Here is a 19566-nt window from a genome sequence, read left to right on the forward strand (position 1 = left end):
TTGTTTACCATGTTTTCCAATGTAAGAAAGAGAATTAGTCAGAAATGCAGATAACTACCGTCATCGTTGTGCGTGATTTAGCGTCAGTCATGGCGCCACACAGGACGGAAACTTTTGTAAACGGCTTCTGTTGAATTTACCACATCATTGTAATGTATATATGTATATTTTCATAATTAGTGCAATGATACTCTTCCCATGAATATTCTCAAACGCGTGATCGAGCCAATGTATGCAACAATTAGACGAAAGTACCTCTAAAAAGGCTACACAGTGTAAAATCTGAATTTTGCCTTGTTTACATTTCAGCAAGTACAGTTTTCCGAGCACAGTTTTTGTTTCCATACCTAACTTATTTCGCATGATTTCATCTAGATAATTTGCATTGGTGACAAAGACCATTTATCCATTGTTTCGAAAATATATGAGGAATTCAGGGATGCATGTATAGCATTAAATATTGAAATATACCTGATCGAATAGGCGTCTCATAACCGTCATTTTGTAAACACAATCCAATATGGCGGAACGTACACTTCGGTGTTCCTGTATACGTATTTTCCAAAACATTCTAGGCTTATCAGCGACGTTTCAGAATTATCAGTAGTGATTTGATACCCGTGATCGCTAATACGCTAATTTTCTACTTTAATTATTCGAGTAAATATCCGATATTTAGATTTCTAAACACACAGTAAATATATTTATGTAACGCCGTGAATTGTCATTTGGCGAGATTTACAATGTACCTAATTTTCAGAAGTCACTTTCAGTAATTTTGAATTGCCTAAAATGACAGTAAATGATAAACAGAAAGGGGACATATGTGTCGCTGTGGCATCCAGGGGGTTTACACTCTGAAAAAACGATTATGTTGACATAACAACAGATAATGTAACTGATAATAATAACAAACAAACTCGCAGACGATTTCGAGTTTGTTTATTTTTATATTTATACGGTGAACATTCGACTGAAGCACCAGCAACTTATGAATGACTTACACTCAGGAAGGTAGTCAGTCATCATTACCAAAATCACAATCACCATAGCAACAACAGAACGTTCGATGTTGACGCGTCACAACCGAGTAAGTACGAGGTGTTAAAAAGTGCGTATGTTTTTTTCTAAATAAAACAATAGGTTTACAATATCGATAAATACTATGTGTGTGTCTATTTCCGGGATTTTATCGAGTATTTGCATCTTGGAAATTTTCATTCGAGCCCCTCAAGCTAACGCTTCCGGGTCTCGAGATGAATTTCCAAGATGCAAATACTCGATAAAATCCCGGAAAAAGACACACACATAGTATTTATCTTCTAAAGCACACACTGAACAGAACTGGTGCCATTTGATATTAAGGAGTTTTAGAAATGTTTATTTTAGAATTTCCATTGCAGCTATTTTGACATGGGCTAAGAGAAATGTTGGGTCAGTTACCTGGTTTTGGACCATAGCGTTTTAAAATGGGCGGGGGATTTAGATGACTTCGTCGACTGTACGCTTGTTCTTATTTGTATAAGTCACTAAAAATATAGTCAATATAGTCTGACTTGTGGACAGCCCTCTGAACTGTCACTATGTCCCCTGTTGTTGAGAAAACCTGTTCACTGGGCACAGATGTACCACGGATACACAAATACAACCTTGCCATGGTGGACAGCAGTGAAAATCTATATTCATTCTACTTCCCCCACACAAGAGGATTACTCTTTTAGGAACGACACTACTCTGACACACAACAGATAACATGTTCTTCAACCCTTGTGACAAGGGACTTTTCAGACTTCACAACTGAGGTTATGAACACATCATGAAACAAATCCTCTATAGCTGTGCTGGCTGTGGAAGTAGAAGCCTTGGGCTCTGGCTCTGTTCATGTGCCTCCTTTTGGGGGAAATCTGTCACACCATCTGCAGGCAGATCACTGACATCAAGTAGCAAAGGCAGGTTGGGCTCCTGCTCACTGACATGCTCCAGTTTTACTGCAGGTTGAAAGGTAAATCAAGAAATGTAGAGACCATAGATCATGAAATAGAAGTACAATAAATAATATAATTCATTTAGTTCATTGTTCAGTATTGTTTCATCTTCACGTTAAAGGGGCACTGATCTACAGCAATTTCCCAGGACTGGTTGTAGCCTTTGTTATTGTTTTTTCCCCGTAAGTACCCAGATGATATAGCAGAAATCAAGACTAGTTCGCAACCTGTGCTGCACCATTCATAAGCGCATTTGTCAATTTTATTGAAAGTGTAAGGGCGTATGGTCACATTGATCAACAAACTGAAATTCAGTTTAGTCTTGAAAATAATAAATAAATGTTGCTATCTTTGCCTCAGTAATGGTGATGAAAATTTGATAAGCCACTTGCTTGGTATTGCGCGATTTTTGTTTACGCTATTTTGACTTGCAACACAAAGTAAATATTTCACCCGAGCATTGCTTATTTTATAGTGTGTATATTTTATAGTCAAAATGTGTACCATTTTCACTTGGGCAATTTATTCTAGCATAATTAGTCTATTGTGATGTTTTAAGCCCTATTGAACCTCTAAATAATTGGTAGTCAATCTGTTAAATAAATGGACAGATGTTTTAGTTAATTTGTAAATTACTGAAATATTTTAACATTTTTATCCCCTGACCAACTAAGTTGGCGGGGGATATAGAAATGGGCTCCATCAGTCCATCCGTCCATACTTCTGTACATACGTCCATCACATTTTATTTCCAGAGCATAACTCATAAATTTTAGAAATCTTTATTTTTTACATTTCCATGGCAACAAGATTGACTTAGGTTCTGTGAGGTTAGGGTTCGTTTCTGGAGCATAACTCATAAACTGTTCAATATTTTTTCTTGAAACTTTGCAGGTCTGTCAGGTACATGCTCAACTGGTGCCTTGTACTATTTAAAACTTTTGGAAATTTTTATTTTTTTTATATTTCCATGGCAACAAGTTGAACTTTTAGAAATTTATGAATTCTTCTTTTAAATGCCGAAAAATTCAACTTGATACCCATTTAACCTGTTTAAGGAGTCATAATAAAGTTTTCTTTGTATGCCTACATTTTGTGTTTGTCATCATTTGGAGGTATCTCCCATAGTAGGGGAAATTGTGCATGCCTTCTGCCAAGTTGTCAGTGTGTGCCTCACTAATGGTTGAGGGTATCTTTCGTTTAATGACTTCATTATCAAATCCATCATCCCTACTTCTGCATTGATTATGACAGAGATGAGTGTGCGATAACATGGCATACTTCTTTATGAAACTTTTTACAGTTTTCAGCACATTCATGACACAGGAAATCTTGTTGCGGAACTCCAGATTGCAGTCGGAAGCAGATGGCTTCACACAAGGAACATTGACACAGCTGATGGATTAGTCAATGGCGCAATTGGCACTGTTGTGGCATATTCCATAAATCCTCCTCATCCACATGATGGCACAATTTATGTCAAGTTTGATGATCAATCATGTGGCATGGAAGCCAAGAAACAGAGTCCTCCACGTCTGTCCCATAGTGTACCTGTAGGTGCAGTTACAGCACGTTTCCTTCTGTCACAAAAAGTCCCAGTACCTGTTGAAAGAAAACAATACCCAGGCATGCTAGCTTTTGGTTTAACAACTCACAAATCTCAGGGCATTACTTACAAATATATTGTTGCTGATTTAACACTCCCCCCTCGAACACCAATTGCACAAGGGTTAACATACACAATGTTAAGCCACTCACCATCAAGAAAGGGACTCAGACTTATCAACTTCTCTCAAAAGAAAGTACTTGTTAATGAATTGGCAAAACAAGAAATGGAGCGCTTGAGGAACAATGACATTCTCTCATGGCAACATCCTCTTTGTTCTTTGCCAAAGGACAAGATGTCTGTTGGGCATTTAAATATAAGATCACTTCCAAGACACTTTACAGATCTTATGTCTGATATATGCATACACAAAATATCAGTAGCCTAAGGGGACACATCTCCTAGACATACTATTCAATAAGACAAAAGTTATGTCTAAATGGTTTTATAGATTTAAAGCTTTCAGATAAATACAAGCCTAAGGTATCAAGATCCCATCTCCCAGACATAATATCCAATAAGACAAATGATATGTCTACAATACTCTACATAGTCTTATAGATTGCCTTGAACTTTTTATTTAAGTAAATCTGTCATCACCTATATTAGAATAACATTCAGCAATTACTTCAATTTAGACTCATTAAGGATTAGCCCCCATACAAGCTCGTCTATATGTGATACCATAATCTCTTTCCAAGCACCCAGTAAATATGTCAACAAGATTAGTGCAAGTCCAAAACAATTAACAGGATTAAGTATTCCCCTCTGTCTAGCCATTTATTTACCATAGGGCACACCCCATCGTGTACCAACCAATCATATTCCTTTTTATTGATCTAATTTTTGTTAAATACATACAGAAGCAGAATGTTAAGCGGAAGGGGTTTGACGCTCATACCAAGCAGACCTCTCTCCCACAGCCCAGAGGGTTGTACCGACTCTCTGTGGCACCCTCAGCTATATCTAAGATATTGTAAATTGTCCATTGTTAATTGTTCTTGTAAATAGTAAATAGTCTCCTGTGACTCCGGCTCTTTGCTGACTAATTCCCCCAAGAAAACCAGCACACCATTTGGAAGGTTTTGTTCATCCGAACAGAACCATAATAATTTGGTGGAGAATCCGGGTATAGGATGGCTTCATCAATTTCAAAAATATTGGCTTCGATAAGAATCTTTTGACGATCCTTTTCATCTTGTGGAAGAACATCATCCTCTTTGTAGTCAAAGATTTGGATGAAATCTGGACAATGCCTTTGTAGATGTCGTAAGTTTGGATTTTCTTTTATACTTACCTCAACCATTGTGTCTTGTGTAACATCAGTATTTGTTGCATGTAATGCTGTAACACCATTAACTGGTACTGACTGATAATCCTCTTCATATTCAAAGGTGACTGACCAATTCTAAGTGATTGACAATAGGTGTGCAAATATCCTCAGTCTGAGTTGTCTGTGTGACCTGTGTTGATGAATGTGTGTTTGGCAAGATTGTGGTATTGCTTGTTAATTTGCTTTGCTGAGTTGAAGTTACTGAGAAGACTGTTTTCTCAGCATCTTCTTGTGTTGGGTCACTACAGTTAATATTTTCCTCATATTCCCTACGTGAGAGAGCATCGGCATTCCCATTGGCTTTGCTGCTGAGGTGAACAATAGCAAAAGTGTAGGTAGAAAGTTCCAAAGATCATCGCCCTAACCTACATGTGGCATCCTTGATGGATTTCAGCCATTTCCATGCTATATGATCGGTGTAGACTGTGAATTGGGAATTTGCAAGGTAGGGACGAAATGATCTAATTGCTTCAACTAGAGCTAAGCTTTCCTTATCTGTAATGCTCCAGTTCTTTTCACTGCCATGAAGAGCTCTACCACCAAAAGCTATTGGATGTTCATTATTTTTCTACTGATTGGAAGAATTCCTCAACGTGGGTTCTGATGATTTCCATGGCCTCCTCCCGGGGTACATTCATGAACAGACACCAATCCCTAGACACCCACCTAACAACCATCCCTAGACACCCACCTAACAACCATCCCTAGACACCCACCTAACAACTGACAGCATCACCCAACTCATACACTCCTGTATCAGCTCAACATACTTTCCCTGGAGAGATAACTTCTATCAACAAACCCCACTATCACCCTTGATCACCGAGATAATTATGACCCACCTTGAAGAAAAAGCCCTGGAAACATCCCCAATAACTCCCCTCTGCTGGTTCCGCAAAGTTGATGACACCTTTGTCATCCTACATCCCAACAATGACCCCAGAACTCTATTTGACCACCTGAATTCCCAAAACCCGCAAATGCAGTTCACCATGGAGGAAGGAAACAATCGACAGCTCCCCTTCCTTGATGTACTCGTACAGAAAGATAGTACAACAGACGATACAGAACAGACGATACAGAACATCACCAAGAAATCTCAGAAATCCCCACGTCAACAGTCTGCATGCACCCTTTGTGATCAGCCTCCCCTACTTTGGAACAGTTAGCCACAAAATCAAGAGACACTTAAAGGGGCACTGATCTAGCGCAATTCCCCGAGACTAGTTGTTGCCTTTGTTATTGTTTTTTCCCAGTGAGTACCCGGATGTATAGCAGAAATCTAGACTAGTTCGCGACCTTTGCTGCGCCATTTGTAAGCGCATTAGACACTTTTATGGGTAGTAATAAGGGCGTTTGGTCACATTGATCAACAAAATTAAATTCAGTTTTCGAGATAATAAGGAAATGTAGGTATCTTTGTGGGTAGCATCGGTAATGGTGACGAAGTTTTGATAAGTCACTTGCTTGGTAATTTTGCGTTTTTTGTTTACACTATCTCGACTTGCAACACAAAGTAAATATTTCACCTGAGCATTGCTTTTTTTATAGTGTGTATATTTTTTTACTGTCAAAATGTGTAACAAATTTATTAAACGTCTAAATATTCAGTTATTTTACAAAGTGACTGAAAAACATTTCCATCTGTATTATTATGATAACGAATTCCAAACATTTTGATGTTTAATGTCATCACCAAGAGACTGGATTTTTTACGTTGAAAAGTACATTTCTATGTTGTTTGGCTTCTAATCCTACATTATAATCTGTAATGTTTGTAAGGCCGTTTTGATCGTCTTAATCAACCTGGACAGATATTTTAGTCAAAATGACTGAAATATTTACACATTTTATAAATTGCAACAACCAGTCCGGGGAATTGCGTTAGATCAGTGCCCCTTTCAAGAAACAGGCCAACATTGATGTAGTTTTCAAGAGAAGTCACACCATTCAGAACACAATTAAAGCCACAGGGAAAACCACCTTTGAGCCACAAGCTAAAACTATCAGGAGCAGTGTAGCACATTCCATGCAATTGTGGATAAGCTTACATAGGAGAAACATCTAGGCCCCTCAAAACCCAAAAGAACATCAAAGCTCTGTTTCCAAATATGACTCTAAATCAGCTCTATCAGACCACATCCGTGACAACCCAAGCCACAGCATTCAGTGGGAGAGATCGAATCACAGCCCTCACTACCAACCTCAAAGACTTCAAGATCAGGAAACTACAAGAAGCCATCAACATCAAAAGACTGCAGCTGTCAATCAACCGTGACCAAGGCTATTACATACCCCCTGGCGTACCATCAACTCACTAAAGACCCCAATCAACCATAATCCTGTTGTTTATATTACTGGCTTCATCCTTTGTCATCACTACCCTTGTGTGTACATAACAGGCTTCTCTACTGACTGACTGACTGACTGACTGAGGTTGGGGAAAACAATATCTACTGTATAAACACTGCCTCCTACTTGTATATATACTTGCCATATATATACTCTGTGTATCACTTGCTTGATAACTGTGTTAGAACCTACACCGAAACGTTGCTCTTAATTGTAATAAAGAAGTTGTTTTTCCATAAATTCTTATCCTTACTTCGTACTCCCAACTTCTAAATGCCTATCAAAGATGTTATTCGCCCAGTATATCAGCAAACCAACCCACACCCTTGGGGGTACACTAGACTTGATCTTCTGTAATGAGCCCATCTCAACAGGAGTCTTTCCAGTTCCATACACTGACCATCATCTTGTGTGGGGTGTGACGGAATAGGTGTAGTATGTTGAAATGACCATCATTATTTCTTTGTATGTTAATCAATGTGGTAATGAACTGAACTTTTTTAATCTTAATATTTTGCATTTAATCTACTATGTCCAAAGCAACATTTTGGGTTTGAACTGGTAAGGACCATAGTCACATATCACAAACTAATACCATTTATGTTTCTTAACAAATATTCCATGTAGATATCAGACAGACAGACAGACAGAAGTTTATTCAATATTTTAGGCCATATGACCTATAGTACAGAAATGTTTTTTTGGTATTAACATTGTACAGTCAAGTGAAGGTAATAATAAGTTTACATAAAATATTAACATCTAATTTCAAAAATCTTCTTCAGGAATATTGACAGAGATGATATTGTATTAGCATTGCGGGAGTTCAACAAATTTTTCATCAGTTCATCTTTGTACATAGTTGAAATCATAGGGAGGTATCTATTTCTAAGAAGCTGATAATATTTACAAATGAGAAGTACATGAAACTCATCCTCAACATAGCCTTCATTACAATAACGGCATGAACTACTTTCTTTGTCTTGTACATTTTTCTTTCTGAGATAATTAACATTACACTTATGTAATGATATACGTAATTTACACAAAGACCTTCTCAAAGTTCTATCCTGAAGTACAGATACATATTTTTCAGGAACAAGTAATGATTTTATATTCGTATAATGGCATAAAAACCTTGAGGATGATATTTGACAGTGCCAATCTTCTGAAAATATATCAACTAATCTTAAGCATGAAGATAAATAATTTATTATTTCCAACATCTTGAGATATCCATGCAAGAGAAAAACCAGACATACAAAGAATATTCCTGATATCAGACACCCATAAACAATATTTACCCTTTTCATCCAAGGCTTTTAACATATTATAACAATGAAGAGGAAATCTATTTGAATTCATACGAAGTAGCTTTATCCAATATTTAACTGCCAGTACTAAGGTGGGATGAAACAAAAAGACTGGTATGACCAGTTTCTTCTAGAATGGCTTTGTTAGAGGCATATTTACCGACACCTAAAAAACGTTTAAAGTACATGGCATGAATTTTTTCTATGCAATCATTATAACGACATCCCCATATTTCTGAACCATACAGAAGAATTGGTGCTATTTTACTGACAAAAATGTCCGAAACAACTCGGAAAGATATAAATTTGTTTTCTTTAAAAACTCTATAGACAGGAATCAAGCTTTCAAGCTGTTGGCCATGCTAATCGAGAAAATACAGTCAATCCTAAATATTTATAATATGAAACAATATTGACTGTCTTATTACAATACGTCCATTTTTCAAATTTATTTAAAATACCACCTTTTCTGAAAACAATAACATTTGTCTTTTTCAAATTTACTTCAAGGCCCCATTTCTCACAATATAGCTGGAGAACATTTAACTGTTTCTGGAGGCCACTAACTGAAAATGATAATAAAGCAATATCATCAGCAAATAGTAACAGCATTATATCAATTATATCTTGTGACACAAAGACTCCGTAATCACATTCATGATACATTTCAGTTACAAGTTCATTTATGAAAAATATAAATAGGACAGGGCAGAGTACACAGCCCTGTCTTACACCAGCTGAAGTTCTGAAACATTCAGTGATTCCTTTATCTGTCTTGATACATGCCTTAACTGATGAGTACATGCTCTGTAGAACGTTTGACAATTTGCCTGTTAAAGTAATTAATAAAAACATCATTTTCTTTCTATCCACATAGTCAAAAGCCTTTTTGAAATCGATAAAGGCACAATAAAAATGGCCCTTGACAAGATAATTTGTACACAAAGATTGAAGAATAAATATAGTGTCTGATGGAGAATAGTTGGGTCTAAATCCAGCTTGGGATTCTGATAACAGGTCATTCACATTTAACCATGTTCTAATACGTTTTTCAATTACAACAGAAAACAATTTGGTGTAGGGTTATACCAGGAAACATGGATGACAAGAGATAGCAATCGTATTATCCGTGCAATCCGAAATCCAAAAATGCTTTCACTGCAGGGATACTTTTTATTTATTATTAAACTATAACCATCAGGGGTATTTCCAAATGACAGCATCGATGAGCTTCCAACGTTCTTTTTGTCTGTTTCTTTAAGCTGGAGAAATGAATTAACATGCACCCTTTGTCAAAAACTTTATAGATCACAGGTTACCAATCAGTATTCAAAAATGCGTTAAACAGATATTGCGTCAAAGTTTATTTTGTTGTCCTCACAGACAGTAGCCATGCAAGTCTTTGTCCCGCTCAGTTGCAGTTGTGAGAAAATTGACTCACGGAAGCTGGGGAGCCCTAGTGGGCAGTGTTAGACAGCCGAGAAGAAGCCAGAGATTAGTACCCCTTTAAACTGACAAACTTAAAAACTTGATGTAGTTTAGTTTTATTTGTGTCATTTTATATCATATTAAAATATATCAAAAATAGTGTTCAACTTTGATGGAGGGTTTTGTAAAAATGTACAATTTAAGTGTTTAAGATGATTAATATATCATGTTTTTAGTTCTATGAAAACAAAAAAAATACTACCTGCAGATGGGATGAAACTGTTGTTGAAATGAGTGAAGAACAGACCTCATGTCTTTTGCCTGCATCAACACAAGGAAGGGATTGGAAGGACTGACACCATCATCAGGAATATTTCATCCTGCAGGTAGTGCTGCTCAGTGTGTTTCAAGATAGAGTCAGATTCCCTGGTTTTCATGACACGAATGATCTGCTGGGTAAATTAGTGATACAGTTGACATGGTCTCTTCACACAAGAAAGTAGTGATGGACTTCAGAACTGCAACAAGGTCTTCTGCATTTGACCACACACTGATCACTTTACAAAGAGTACAAAGCTGGCCGCTGCTCCAGACTGTTTCAAGCAAATTAAACGAACTGTTCCAACAAGTACTGACATCCTGAATCAGTATATGCTTGGGGAGCTGTAATATGCTCTGTGTGTGCACAAATAAAGCATGTACTGTTCTGCTTCTGTGAAAGAATATATGACTATTTTCAATACCTTTGCAAGAAGTTTGCTCAGTGTCAGTTTGAAGTCCCCTCAGTGTTGCTAAATTCACTGTGTGAGCAAAGCATCTGACATGCTCTAGATTCGCTTCCTTAGAAGCAACATCTTATTTGAGGCATTGTCAGTCACACAGTAGATTCCATTAGGCCTTTCTTACTTCCTCTTAGCAAAAACTGACTTCAAGACAGCTCCAATGTTCTCACCAGTGTGAGATTCATTAATGGATCTTTTCTGTAGCACTCGATTATGCAACTCCAAGTTTTCGTCCATCGATCCGTAGTAATTGCCACAGATGCTGCCATATTCAGTTCTTTCACAACTTCTTTCTTTGTTTCTTCACTGAGTCTAGGTATCTTGTCTTGGAACTTCATATTTGGGTTCCAACACTCCCCAAACCCTTAAAAGCCAGCATTATCAACAACAGGAAAGTCAAGTCAAGAGAAATAAACTTCCCAATCCTTTCTGTGATTAGCTTATAGCGATCAGAACTGCATGATAATTTACATGGAAAGGCATCTTTCAAACTTAACTGCCCACAGCTTTACAATTCATGCTTTCGCTTCTGTGTCCCATCGCTAGATTCACCGCTATCCGGCCATGCTGCTGGATGATGACGAGAGGGACGTTGTGATGAATCAGCGTGCTCGCTACAGTTTCAGAAGGAAAAGCTAGCTGTACACACAGGTTCATAGCCACTATTTGTTTTTGTGAACTCGAAACACTAATTACAACACCTGCCCCTTGGAAATGTGAGTTACCTCCCCTGCTTAAAGTCTGACCACGCGTAGGTCTAACGTTTGGGCTTATTTTACAGTAACGCCAGACAAACTTGAAACAAAATGCTCTTTGTGTGGTGTTCAGCTGTCATTCAAAGGCGGCACAACATCGACTATGCGAAATCATTTGAAAATGAAACACGCCAAACTCACAAAGAGTCAGGTGTCTTCCTCCATCTCCCCATCTACAAAACAAAGCACACTTGTTAGTTTCACTAAAAAGGTAGGTTTTACATTTTTATGACAGTAGATCTACATCATAAAAGACTACTTAATGAAAAAAATTAATATTTGAAAGTTGGAATCTAAAATAATATATTTAAAATGTAAACCTCCGAATTAGAATCTAGTAGCCTAAACATTATGGATCAAACAAGTTGTATTAAAACAAGGTAGAATCTATATTTTATAAACCATGATATGAAAAACGTTTAATAAATATTTTATGTAAATTTTCTTTAAGCAATATTTTCAGATGACACCTCTCTCCAAGACAACATACCAAGATTTGAGAAAAAAAGGTGTGGTCATGATTGTCAAGGATTTTCGACCTCTTTCTATCGTTGAAGGAGAAGATTTTAGAGAATTTACTGAAGCACTTAATCCCTAGTACAAAATGCCATGTCGCACTACAATGCATAAGTATCTGATGCTTATGTATGATGAATAGAAAAGAGTTATACTTGACGACACCTGTCGGTTTAACAACTGATACTTGGACCAGTTGTACCTCACATGGATACATCACTGTCACCTGTCATTTTGTGAACAGTGATTGGACTCTGTCTAATTTATATAAGCCACAAGGAAATTGGATGTGCGTCATACAGGAGAAAACCTGGCTGCTGTTCTAAATAATATTATTATTCTTTATTCTAAATAAAGCTGTCAGCAATTACAACTGACAACACCAGCAACATGACGGCAGCTGCTGCAGCAGCAGGTGGATACAAACACGTTCAATGTGTTTCTCACACCTTACAATTTGCTATCAAAGATGCACTATCTGTACCTACAATCGAAAACGTGTTTGTTGTTGCAAGACAACTTGCAGTGTTTATTCCCATATCTCCTTTGGCTACAACAGCGCTTGAAGATCATCAGCGAAATCTTGGCAAACCCGTTCAACATGTAGTGATTCTTGTTGCCACTCGGTGGAACTCTACCTTCTTCCTCCTTGACCGCCTTCTCACCTTGAGATCGGACATCTTCGCCATTCTCCATGACACGGTCAGCTCCACATGTATCGGAAGGAAGACCTTGAAGATACTCACAGATTCCCAGTGGACAATCATGGAGCAGCTCACTGTGGTATCGAGACCACTTGTCACAGCTACAGAGGTTCTGTGCTCTGAGGAGTACCCGACATCTTCGTCCATTTCCCACTCGTCCTGGGTTTAATACAGAACCACTTGCAGCCACAAGAGCTCGACAGCAATGTTATCTGCACTGTAAAGGAGATGATCACCAATGGTTTCCGTCAGCACATCATAAAAGGGGGAGCATGGGGAGTACTTCCTGAAACTTCCAATGATTGCTGCAGTATTTGAACCCAGATTCAAGAAACTAAGGTTTCTTAGTGATGAGCAGAAATCACAAGTATACAGCCGTATACGTGATGATCTTCAGAACACCACGTGTCACAACGCACGGAATCAAGGAGATCATGGATTACCTATCAAGTCTGAGCCTCAGGAGGAGGATGAGCCACCTGAGAAGTCTGTCAAATCCGAGGGAAGCGTCTTTTCATACCTCATGGAAGATCTGAGAGAAAAGTGTCAGATGATGAGCAAGATGAAGATCAGCTTCAAACGGACCTGTCGGATACAACCAGGTCAAATTCCGCACTAGGGTTCTGGAAGGATTATGAAAGTTGATACCCGAAGATGCAAGAACTAGCAAGAAAATACCTTGCAATACAAGGTACAAGCGTGAGTTCAGAGAGCGCCTTTTCTGCACCTGGACAAACCATTTCGGAGAAACGATCAGCTCTTAACCCCAGCATGGCTGATGTCATAATATTTCTCAATAAGAACCTCAGGCATTCACTTTCAAGCAAACCCAAGGTATCTGACATGCAGGGTGCATGTGTTGATCTTCCACGCCCCGTGGATGCTACTACCTCGGTTCCAGCCACTGATGGCCCGGCACTGCCTAACCTCAAATGAGAGCAAAGCCAATAGAGTCATTGATGTTAATTGTCATATTGACAAGGACATCGTTTTTCATTCCTATGGATTTCCGTATCCATTTATGTATGCTTTGTTTGGCATTGAAGTTGAATACTGTCGTTAACATTGTTTCTGTTTTCGGTTTAAATTAAGAATTCATTGTTTGACTTTTCACTCGTTATGTTTTAACAAATGATTGTAATACGCACTTGTAATAGTATAAATACATAGTGTATCGAAATCTGAAAGCCTATTTATAACATATATTATAATTATCTGAATAACATAAACAATTATTTATAAATAGGCAAGTGTTAATGCATAGCCTTTAAATAATTGTCTTTATTTGGACTGCTTTTGTTTGACTTTCAATTTATGTTTTCCATATACAACTATGAGATGTTATTTAACATCACATTGGTTTCTTTCTTTAACCAAAATAATTAAGTTTAGTATCAGAAAAATGATACATATGTATTGTATCAAATTTGTAGAGATAAAAATGACATTTTACAAAAACATTATGAGCTCTGTTTTTCACTTTAAAATGCAGGAAATAGTGTACTTGGAGGTTGGATTTTCAAAATTTCCTGTCCCCCCCCCCCCCCCCCCCTTAGGAATCTCAGCCACTTCGCTCCATCGACGAGTACTCGTGAGTAGTGGGGTACGAGTGCTCGAGTATCATTTTCTCTACCCGTTTCAACACTAGATAGATTCTGGAGGAACCAATGTACCGGTACTTGATATTCCTGTCTCAACAAATTTGCAGCAATGTTACTTGACTGAATGATGGAAGTATGTGTCATCTTCTAGTTGGGGCGTAGCCAATTCTTTGAACCCATGCTAAATATATGGTTAAATTTCAGTGACAATTCTCTCCAAATCCAGGTTTTGACTCGATCTATGCAAACTTCAGTATATTGTCACGATTATTTATATTTTTCACCTAAAGTATTGCTGACTGTGAAAAGACAGTGAGGGGCTTTGCTGCATAGACATTTTAAACCTTATTTTGTGTGATTTATTTATATTTTCAGTTTCTTTATGCATTCTCAATCAAGCCCCTGTCCCACATTACAACTGAGGAACAAAGTAAACAGCCACTTGATGCCACAGAATCACCATACAAACCACTTTCTACACCAGGAAGCAACCGGGATGACCTGAGTCAGGTACCAGCTACACTCTTTCAAAATATTGTGTAAACGGAATAGAACCTATTTTTTAATGTTTGTTGTCAAAAGTGTCACCATTTCCTTTTCACAGCTTGACATAAAGATATCAGTTCAATACATCTTCACAAAACTTAATTTACAAGTACATGTCAGGTTAGTGGTGATGCAATAAGTGATTTTATTCTAATTGAAAGTTTAGGTATATCTTTTTAAGCAGTAACCTACAGTAGCTTTTACAGAAACATTCCCTCAAGTATATGATTGCCCTATTTCTCTTGCTTGCAAGTAATGACAAGGTTAAGAAATAAAATTTATTTAGTGTTACATGTTTTTCCTTTCCTTGAGTGATCAGCCATAATGCCTGAAACACTGCACTCAGTGCATGTGTAATCCCTCAAACTTCATTATTTCTCCTTGTGGACTACAAGCAAAACATATTTATAGTTTCAAATTCATAAAGTGTTCATTGTTTTATGTTGATATCAGTTGCTACGTACGAATATTATTCTGCAAGTAAGGAAGTTTTCATTGAACACACAGTGCTGTTTAGAAAGTGGTCAAATGTGTGTGCTGGCGATTAGGTGCCTCACTCTGGCAGTGTGGGTTTGAATCCCGGACGGGACTCGACCCAAAAAAGTACTAGAAACTGTACTTTACTGAGAAAGTATTATCCCAAATATAACATTTGTGACAAGATTTTCATTACGCAAGATAAGCTATCTTAAACAAAGGCTTGATAAATTGGACGCCAGGCTTGCAATACAAAGGGACGCATGCTAAAGAGCCTTGGACCCTGGATCTATCTGACAGGCCACGGACAAGTTTAGGCAGATCCATTCCACTTACCCCCCAGGTTGAGAAGCTTGTAATGCCTGACGTGGGTGCGGAACAACCATCAGAATGGTTCGTCGGATCGCTGGGCCGTGGCACAAGCAGGGGAACCTCAAGTCAGTAATCTGAGATCTGGATCTGTCTGACAGCAACCACATGTCTGTTCCACTTATCTGGTAATACCTGATGTGGGTATGGAATTACAGGTAGACAGATCCATCGGTTCATGGGGCCATGACATAAACACGGAAACTCAGTCATGCATGGTTGGATCTGCTGCTTGTAAATCCATGGATGCAGGTCAATGGCCATGTATATATTCCAAGCATGGATTCAAAGGTTGGGATTCATATCAGGAACAGAGATCTCAACGGGGGGGCAAGATCGACAGTTTACGGAACCATGTGCTACTTTACCTCCATGTTCACAAGAATCAAGATCATCAACATATGATCAGACTATATTTGTCTCACCAAATATTCATTCCTTTGGAGTGAGTGAGTATGGTTTCACGCCACTTTTAGCAATATCATGGTGGGGACACCAAAAATGGGCTTCACACATTGTACCCATGTCGGGAATCAGTGGGGATCGGGACGAGTGAACGATTTAACCAATGGGGATCGGGACGAACGAACGCTGTAACCACTAGGCTACCCCACTGCCCCTCATTCCTTCAGAAGCAAAGTTAGCAGATGATTATATGCAGACCTTTATAGTGATACTGTATGGCAGTATGCTATAAAGTTTAGCAGAAAGGTAATGTAGTAAATGAGACAAAGAGGATTGTGGATGAAAATAGGTCACTGTGTGGATGGCGCCGACAGGACAGTATGTATGGGAAGCATAGGTGTGGCCCTCCGCCGTGGCATGGCAGATGGGTATAGGAATGGGATCTTTGTACTCACTCCCGTGGAAACAGAAGGCAGGAAGATTTGGACTGCCGCTGTAGAAGCAGCAGCCAAGAACTCAGGTTTTTTTTGTTATTAATGTGCTCTCCCCCCGGCACCATGCTGACCACACCTAGTTTATTTATGAACCGTGCTATGTACATGATTATATACAAGAACAATTGTACAAAATATGAGTTATATTGCTCCCCCCACCCTTGGAGGAGACCCGACACATGTCATTTGAGCCAAGATGTAGTTTATAAATGAATGCCAAAAGTGAGAGTGAAAGTGCTTTAGTAGAAGGAAGTGACGTAGGGCAGAGAAAGTGACGTAGTGCACGTGGATGGAAGGGAGTGATGTAATTGCAGGTTGCTGATGAACACAGAATTACATGTGTGAGGTGAAATTTGCCTGTTAAAAGTAGAATTACTTATAAAGTTAATAAATGGTCGGATGTAAAATAAGTGGTGCCTCTAAACCCATTTAACGAATTACTGTTAAATGTTAATATGTGTTTCAGTTACCCAATGTGAAACTAGATTAGTTATTTATCCCCGATACTCTGGGTCGGATATTTTGATGCCTGTTTGAAATATTGTTCAGAATTTGGTAACAGTTCACAAGATGATTTCTGTCACCCAACCACCTGAGAAACCAGTCAAAGTTTTACCAGAGGAATTGATATCCTTGACGAAAGCTTGTATCCCCTTAAAACTAAGATGGGTTCCCTCCCACTGGAACCAGGATCGGACAGTGGCCACTATTTTGGGATGAGGGATAAATGAAAAGTTAGCAACGTCTCAGAGACAATTGGCTAGCCGCCTATTAAGCTTGGACCTGCTCTTTTCCACCTTACGTGGGTCGCGTGCGGAGTGCCAGTATCTACGTTGCCTGAATCCACATGATCGATGTCTCCATATCGACGAGGGAGCTGGCTTGTCTTCGTGGAGCCCAAGTCGTTAGATCCCAGGTGTACACAGCTGAAGGGCTGCACCGCATTGCCTCCACCTGAGCATCTATTACCCTGTCCAGGTCATTCCACCGCAGGGGGCACGGGTGGCCCAGTCGTCTAAGGCGCCACGATTCACTGTGCAGAGTTGCGTCCCTTGGGTACGCCAGAAACCTATGGTTGTGGGTTCGAATCCTGGTTCACCCCGATTATGTTTCTAGGTTTGTCAGCACCATAGACGTGCTCGTGGGTTTCATCAAAGTGGTAAACGTCTGAGACCTGCTTCACTTGGGGCTTTCCTCCCACATTAGGACACGCCGTGATATAACTGGAATACTGTTAAAAGTGGCGTTAAACCCAACTCACTCACTCACTCACTCATTCCACCGCAGACCGCCCCTCGCCAACCACAAGATCTTTTTGTGGGGCACCAGCTCCGGGCGCTGTGGGGATAGCTGTTGCCTTGCCCTTGCCATGAAGCTTGAGCCCACCATCCAGACTGGAACAAATGTACTGTAATAGCATTTGGCAGTTATTAGTTATTTTTTAGTTATTGTTAACTAACATGAATAATTATGACACAGGAAGACATATATAAGACTGATAGCATTCTGACTTCCATCTGCCGTATTGCTGGATGAGATGTGGTGGTACCCCATTGGTAGCTGCTGTTGTTGCTGCTCCGATTCGGAAAGAGTAGGAAGAATAACTTTCAGTATCTATTGAGCTGAGGGCCAAAGCCTTTTTGAGGACCGCATGGAACTGATACCTGGTTAGCGGTGTATGATCAAAGTGGATAAATTCTGGGACGGGGCCAGATGGGCGCACGTTTAAGTATGCCTTAAGGGCAGCCACTGGGCAGGTTGATTTACCTGGTGTCGCCTCTGTAACCACTGAATTGCCTTTGGAGTGTGGGAGGTGGATAGTAGCTTTCTCCAGTTCACCTGATACACATCTGTGACATCTTAGTTTGAACTAGTTCACTTACCCTAAAGAAGCCAAAGAAGGCTATACAATAGACAGCTCTGAAGAGGCATACTTCGTATGACGATGAACAAACCTGTGTGAGATTGTTGATGACCCCCTCAACAGGTCCAGAGTAATAGGTTTCCTTGTGTCCTGGCGCCCTCTTGACTTGTACATACCTGTTATTAGTTTAGTAACCAGGAAATGATTAGTACAGTCTTCCAGACCCTTAAATTTATGGTTGGCGGATATACCTGCAATATATGTTTTTACTGTGTTGGGAGAATGGTTGGTGACTGACAAATGAGCAATGAAGTTTACGACCTGATCTAGGGGGACTGGCCACGTTTCCGGAAGCTGATGCACCGCTCTGAACCGCTGCAGCCCGTTGATGCCTGTCTTGTAGGTCGACCTGGTATTTTCAGATAGGGACTGTTGTAGTAGCCTGTCTACTTCTCGCTTTAGATCTACCATACGTTGTCTGGGACCGGCATTGGCGCAGGTTCTGCTTCCGGTGCTACTGCCTGGAAACGATTGAGCTGAAACCTCGAGAGTGCATTGGCTATGACATTGGAATTAGTTGCAATGTATTTTGACTTAAACAAAATATTATAGTTAAGACAAAGGAGGATAAGGGGGCGGAGAAGATTCATCACCCGAGGGGCTTTGGTTGACTGCTTGTTGATGATTGCCACCACTGCCTGGTTGTCACAGTAGAACAGTTTTTTCTTGTTCATCAGCTGTGTTCCTCATAGCTGAATGGCGCAGACGATGGGAAACAGCTCCAGAAAGGTCATTTCAAGTGTTGTCCCATCCTTAACCCACTGGTCAGGCCATCTACTGCAGAACCATCTGCCCTGAAGGTAGGCCCCAAAACCTATGCTGCCTGCTGCATCTGTGTAAAGCTGAAAGTGAGAGTTGTCTACCCACAGCTTGTCCTGAAATACTGATACACCATTAAAGTTCGTGAGAAATGTAAGGCACATTTGAAGGTCTTGTTTTACCCATTCTGTGATTCGAATATGATGGAAAGGTTGCT

The 19566-nt window shown here is 39.3% G+C and overlaps 1 protein-coding gene across 5 annotated transcripts in view; it reads left to right on the forward strand.

Annotated features, from left to right (window-relative positions):
• LOC124114626 (CWF19-like protein 1) overlaps nucleotides 1-19566 on the forward strand; it is a 329927-nt gene that overhangs the window by 207642 nt on the left and 102719 nt on the right. For 4 of the 5 annotated variants that reach the window (XR_007218701.1, XM_048385574.1, XM_048385573.1 and 1 more), the window contains exon 8: nucleotides 14751-14885. The exons of the other annotated variant lie outside the window; for it this stretch is intronic. Coding sequence is in view for 3 of the 4 variants with exons in the window: in XM_048385574.1 (XP_048241531.1) it covers nucleotides 14751-14885 (135 nt within the window). In the remaining variant the exon portion in view is untranslated. The remainder of the gene's footprint in view (nucleotides 1-14750; nucleotides 14886-19566) is intronic. 5 annotated transcript variants of the gene reach the window in all.

Source organism: Haliotis rufescens, unplaced genomic scaffold (genome assembly GCF_023055435.1).
Source record: "Haliotis rufescens isolate VD_foot unplaced genomic scaffold, xgHalRufe1.0.p SCAF_6, whole genome shotgun sequence".
NCBI lineage: Eukaryota > Metazoa > Mollusca > Gastropoda > Lepetellida > Haliotidae > Haliotis > Haliotis rufescens.